Source organism: Dryas octopetala, chromosome 2, assembly GCF_963921425.1.
Source record: "Dryas octopetala chromosome 2, drDryOcto1.1, whole genome shotgun sequence".
Taxonomy (NCBI): domain Eukaryota; kingdom Viridiplantae; phylum Streptophyta; class Magnoliopsida; order Rosales; family Rosaceae; genus Dryas; species Dryas octopetala.
The window spans coordinates 10,046,273-10,052,740 of record NC_141367.1 but is presented as its reverse complement, the minus strand read 5'-3'; the positions used below and the strand labels follow the sequence as shown (position 1 = coordinate 10,052,740).

General features: G+C 31.8%; 1 protein-coding gene across 10 annotated transcripts; it reads right to left on the bottom strand.

Annotated features, from left to right (window-relative positions):
* Positions 1–1,774: 1,774 nt before the first annotated feature.
* On the bottom strand, positions 1,775–5,744 carry LOC147292979 (uncharacterized). 10 transcript variants are annotated; one of them, XM_086233936.1, is made up of 8 exons: positions 5,498–5,744; positions 5,280–5,362; positions 4,538–4,700; positions 4,111–4,220; positions 3,904–3,987; positions 2,877–2,958; positions 2,080–2,160; positions 1,775–1,947 (listed from the first exon to the last, which is right to left on the bottom strand). In XM_086233936.1, the coding sequence occupies exons 4-8, from the start codon at positions 4,164–4,166 to the stop codon at positions 1,834–1,836; spliced, it is 417 nt and encodes a 138-aa protein (XP_086090062.1). In that variant the 5' UTR covers positions 4,167–4,220; positions 4,538–4,700; positions 5,280–5,362; positions 5,498–5,744; the 3' UTR covers positions 1,775–1,833. The 10 variants fall into 10 exon arrangements, 7 of the variants coding, with proteins under 7 accessions (XP_086090062.1, XP_086090065.1, XP_086090061.1 ...); XM_086233939.1 differs by having other exon boundaries at positions 4,538–4,621; XM_086233935.1 differs by having other exon boundaries at positions 5,512–5,744.
* Positions 5,745–6,468: the final 724 nt, after the last annotated feature.

The window sequence follows — 6,468 nt, the reverse complement described above, 5'->3', positions numbered from 1 at the left end:
CACCGAGTGCTCGTCAATTTTCACTATTTGAATTGTATAAAACACTCGTGTTATACTGTTACTAATTACCACTGTGCAACAGTGACAATTTTTCCAGTTCAAAAAAAAAAAAACAAAAAACAAGGAAGAAGATATAAAATGGGGTTTATTTGTACAAATTGAACTTATTTATCATTGTAACTTTTTAGGTGAGTTTGTTTATCATTTGGCCTTGTAAAATGAACTTTAGAGTAATTTACTTTAAAATTAATGAGATTTAAATTCTAATATTATCCTAATATTATCTTATTATATTATTCTAGTATTATCATATTATATTATCCTAATATTATCACTTTATCCTATCTAAAACCCTATACCCTAAATCTAAACCCTAATCCCGTAAGTCTTATTCTTGTGCATGGTTTGTCGGCTTTACGTTAGGTTTTAAGTCAAAGATTTTGGGTGATCTTAAAACCTAATATGCCACATTATACACTCTATAACCTAAACCCTAAATCTAAAACATAATATTACCTAAGCGGAAATTATCTTAAATAATTTTAAATTAAAAAATATAAAAATTGATATATTTTGAATAGTTGTTTTAATTAAAAAGTGTAAGTATTAAAGATGTCCTAATGGAAAAATTAGGACATCTTTAATATTAATTCCTAAAATTAATATTAATTATCTTAAAATTAATATGAACCAAAATTCAATAATTCTTAAAATTATGGAATATGAGCCAAAATTCCAAAATTCTTAAAATTAATTCATATTAATTATCTTAATTTTAGGAGATAATATGAGCCAAAATTCAAAAAAGCGACATATATGTGGGTCCATTTTTTGAACTTTAGCCTAAAAAAATGGATTTCAGTACAAATAAAAAAAGCTATATGGTTTTAGTCCAAAAGACACTCCAAAATTGAACTTACACCTAATCACTACTACAAAAAAGCTAATAGACAATGGGTAAAAACCGTTGTCTAGTGTTCCTAAATACCGTCGTCTAATCGACTGACGTCTATTGGGGTACAACTAGATAACGGTTTTTTCCCGTTGTGTTGATGACATTAACACAACGGTTTTAGGTGTAAAACCGTTGTATATACACCCTCAAAACCAATAGTTTAGAGAAAACTGTTGTTGAGCACTAACTTATACATCGGTTTATCCTTAAAGACAGATGTGTAAAAGCAATTTAGACAACGGTTATGATTACTAAACATATGTATTTTACAACTATTTTAAGTAGAAACTCGAGCTAAAATACCCTTCAAGACAACAATGTATTGCTATATATAAACCGTTGTGTATGGTATTCATAAACATGCAATTGTCATGTCTATAGCTTTTTCATACAACGGTGTTAATAATAAACCGTTGCATAAAGTTATTAAGAACATCGGTTTTTAGTATATAACCGTTGTGTGGCCTATTTATTTCAAGTTTGTTTAGATGTATATAATTCTTTGATACATCGATTTTGTGTTGGAAACTGTTGCATGAAGTTATTTAGTACAACAATTTTTTAAGGATTTCGTGGTATGCTTATGGATTAGAGAATGATTTCTGATATTGAACCATTATAAATCAAAGGTACATACAACACTTTTGATAGAGAATTTGTTGTATTATTTACTTGTTAACATCTAGATACAAAGTAATCAATAATATTTTCAACCTTTTCAATGTACAAAGTCATAATGTATCAAAGAAATACATGTATACTACTCTCCTCCCTCACAAAATAAAATGTCTTGCTGCCCCAAATGACCAACAAGTCAATACATGTACAACATAGATAAAATAAAAACATGAGAAACCATTGTTGCCTCCAAAGACCTTTCATGAAGATAATAAGAGAATAATAAACTGAGAGAGCAAGAGACTACTCATTGTGCCTTTGGTGTAGATGGACCGACAACCAAAGCATTTTGAGCTCCTCCCGTCTTTGAATCCCTACAGAAAAATAGGCAAATGGACTCATTAATTAAAGAAAAATCAAAATATGTGAAAATAAAGACACATTTTGAGCTTCTATCTGCAACCATAAAATGTGACATTTAAATATTTTGAGATGGGAAGGTGTACCTCTGTACAAGTAATCCAGCTTCTGATCTTTCCAAAAGAGCATTTGAAACAAAGCCTCATAATTGATTGCCTTTCAAGTTCCTGCATGTCAATTGTTAATAATGTAAGTTTGCTACAGCTATGAGTTTTTCATCACATAATCATTATGCTTACAAAACTTTGTAAGTTTATTTCACAATTTCCCATTTCCTACAATGAGCATAGAAACTGAAGGCCATCATCCATGGGCCAATTAGCTGATGCAGATATATTATGCCTATAAAAGGGGGGTTTATTAAAAGGCATATGTATATATTTACTTGTCAAGAACTGACACACACAAAAAGCACAGCTTGTGAATGATCCTCTCTTGTAAAATCAATAACCATCCATAACCACTTTCTGGCCATCTCCCTTCTTCAGCATCCTTTCCATTTGTAAGGATAAACAAAACCATCAATATATGCACATTCCAATTGTCCATATATATACATCAAAGCTTACATAAAAACCTTTTTGAAAGTCAAGTCAAGTCAAGTCTTTCACGTACAATCTCTTTTTGTTAAAATTCTTTATGAGTCATTTGAGAAGGAAAACACCCTTTAAACAGCAATGGATGGTTTATTACAATTTCAAAAATGTCAAGAAAAGATTTACCAAATATTTAATTGAAAGCTAAATAAATAAAAATAGTGATGCTAGAGATATGGATAACCTAAGATTTACCAAAGATTTAGTACAATAATTACTAAAACTATGCATTCCAAAGCCTAAGCATGCACTAAGCATAACTCTGTCAGAAATATGGATAACCATACCTGAGCTGAAGTTCTTTCCATATTCTCTAAAGCCTTCTGCTTTTCCCTCTTGAGGTAATAAGCTAGGTTTGAAAACAAAATTCTACGAGCAGACAAAATGGACATAGAATCAATAGACAATATATTGACCAAAATGGTTAGTTAGTAAAACATAAAATTGGAACTTCCATTTCTAAATACCAAGATTTTCGCACTACACACTACACTAAATGTAAAGCTCTACTTAGGAACTCTGCAGACAAACTAAAATAAGTTAGCAGCTAATGACAGGGCTAACCTTTAACATGAAAGCCACATAGACCATGGAAACACTATAAAATAATTGTTAAATGGTGGAAAGCAGTACAACTACCAAAGAACTAAAATATTGGCCATCTGATGTATGTACAATCCATTTTCCTCTTTTATTACCACCTGGTTATCGACTACCAACCTTAGGACCCAGAGAACATACAATTCCTAGGTCAACGGAACACATTGATTAAAAAAATTACATCTTCAAGACTCCTACTCATGTACAAGCCATTTAATAATTTTCTTCAAGAGATTTACAGATGTTAGCAACTGTTAGAGGCCCAACAGAAATGTTTCTACAAACATATTTCTACAATATTGTTAAGGAGAAAGCAATTGAGAAAGATAACCACCTTGCCAAACCATATATAATTTAAGAAAGAAAAAAATTATATAACTACATTATGTATTTAGTTTCCCCATTCTATAGAAGCAGAAAATTAATAAAAGAGAAAAGAAGTTATAAAATACAAAAAAGCAGAAGACATAGAATGAATTGCAACCAAGAACAATCTGAAAGAGACCTGTTCAGCCATTCTTTCTCCTTTTTTCCTAGTCATGTCACTAATAAAAGACCTGAGGCTTCAAACAGGTCCATTTAAAATTCCAATAGTGATTAATGAAGGATACAAAATAAAATGTACAGCAGAGAACAAGGAATTAAATTATAAATGTGCATGGATTCATGAAGGCTTCAACAGTATCGGATCCATGTATCCTCTTACTGCCATACATGAGGTACATTGCCATTATTTCTCTCAATGTTGTCATCCAGAATCCTATTCCCAACACTAAAAAGTGATCGAGTAGATGTATTCTGCAACAATGAATTGCAGCAATAACAAACTTGGGTTTGACTAAGATAAAGCAAGAATCTATGATATATCAAAGTACCCCTAACAAAATGTATAGCAAGAAACAAAAAAGGTCAAGAGCTTACATATAAACTGGTTGATTTGATCGATTCCAAAGCCTTAGCATCAAAGAGATTAACATTAGTCACCTGCTTCAATTGCTGTCCAAGATGATGTAATAAAGCAACAGATGGATCTAAAAACAAGGAGAGAAAGGAAAACAAATATATTAACAATATATAACAACAACTTATATGCTGGAAAAACATGATAAATTTAGAAGTTCAAACAAAACTTGGGTCCCTCATTCACTCAACACGTTAATATTAATTACATAAATAAGAAAATTTCTTTCATTAAGAATACAAATAGAGACTGGTAAAAATATAAGAACAAAAGATAAAGATTACAGGGAGAGCAACTAGGAAAAGACTGTAAAACCTGAGAAACAATATATCAGCAACCATAAATTAAAAGGAGGGGGGCAGGGGAAATCAGTGACAACCAACTTACAGTGAATGCATTTTCAACTAATTAAATGAAACACAGGTCCTTGCATGCCCACGAGCTCATCAAAGGGTACATCCTCTGCACCATCTGCATCATCCAAACCATCAAACATCTGTTCAACATGAGCTTCAAGATGAATAGCCTGCATCTCCCACAACAACATTTTCTGCATCCATGTATAACTCATTAATGAAAAACACCTATATACTAATTAATTTTTTTTTCTCTTAGATTTTGCCTAGAGTGAGATTCAAGTAATGGAAAATTAAAGTAAATTATTAAGCACAAAACTAGTAGAACAAGTATTCAAAAGAATAGATTAGTCATTAGAGATTACAAACTACTCTAAAAGCACAAAATAAGCAGAACAAAGAAAATTACCAAGTCCTCTAAAAACATAATTGGATAAAGAGTCTAGCTTAATTTGAGATTTTAGAATGGCATTGTTTTTTCTTTGCTCATAGAAACACATCCTTTATTAATTTCTTAAACAAACTTTGATGGTTATACCACCCTCTCCATTCTCTCTCTCTCTCTCACAGATACATAGACACAATATTCACCAACTCATGTATTACCACAGATTTTAAAAAAAAAAAATCAGAATGGGTATGTAGGTGGGAGGTGGGAGAGATGCATCAAAATGTAAGAAAAGATAGAAATCTCAAACTTAAAAGAAAGAGAAAACTCATCATATAAAAGTGAATATAAGGAAAAATTACAGGTACCCAGTTGAAGAACTCACCGAAATTGAACAAAAGAAAAGAACTGACGAAAAGAGAAATTATGCTTTTCATAGAGGAGCTTCCTTGTATGAAACCCTAAATCCTAAATCAAGAAAATCAAATAAACATTAAAAACCCTCATCAGATAGGGAGGAGCTTCCTTGTATGAAACCCTAAATCCTAAATCAAGAAAATCTAACCAACATTAAAATCATAATTAGATAGGGATGGGCTTTACAGTTAGAGCGAAACCTTGTATGAGCTTTACTGGTTGGGCTCCCAAATCTAGCCGAGAACGGTCAGTAGCAGAAATGGAGAGAGAGCGAGAGAGACACTGATAGACGTAGAGAGAGGATAGAGATAGAGAGGGAGAAAATTTGGATAATGCAAAAGGAAAGAGATCGAGCTATGAGAGATTTCTGCGCGATGAGGAGTTGAGGACGGCAAAGATGGAAATCGAATGGGGGATGAGTGTCTGAAAGTAGGTGAAGTCAGAGGGCTTTGACCAAATTAGACTTAAGGAGAGGACTGTTCATTAGCGCGCCTCCGCTTTTGGCCAAATACAAAGAACCGCAAATTCTTTATTTTCTTGTAACTTAACCAATACAACAGTTTTGTCTAAAACTATTGTGTTTAATAATTTAAGAAAAATCTCAAAACCAAATACCATTGGATATTATACGTCCATATAACGGTTTTGTAAAAACCGTTGTGTAGTAAATTAAGATAACGGACAAAACACAAATCGTTGTCTATTGACCGATGTCTATTTACATTATTATAGTAGTAAATTTTCTCTTTTTATTTATAAATCTCAATTTAAAGTTATCAAATAAGTTAATTTGAGCGTACAAGATATCTCTTTTATTGGTTGTAACCTCACATCTAAAAAATAGAATACAATCAGGAGGCTTGGGCCTCACCAAGCCCAATCTATCCTCTTCCAGGCTACAAGGAATACAATCAGGAGGTCTGGGCCTCACCCGCTCATGGTAACCATAACCCCAAATACCACCTCTGATTAGAAAAAGAAAAAAATTAGAGTTTAGTAATTCTAACATTTCTTATTTGAAAAAAAACCTTATGATTTTGTTTTTTTTTTTTTTTTTTCAAATAAAGCCCTTTGACCATTGCCTTGTCAAATAAATATGTCATTATTTTTTTATTTTTTGAGGGTATAGGGATACAAGTTCACCTCATATCTTAATA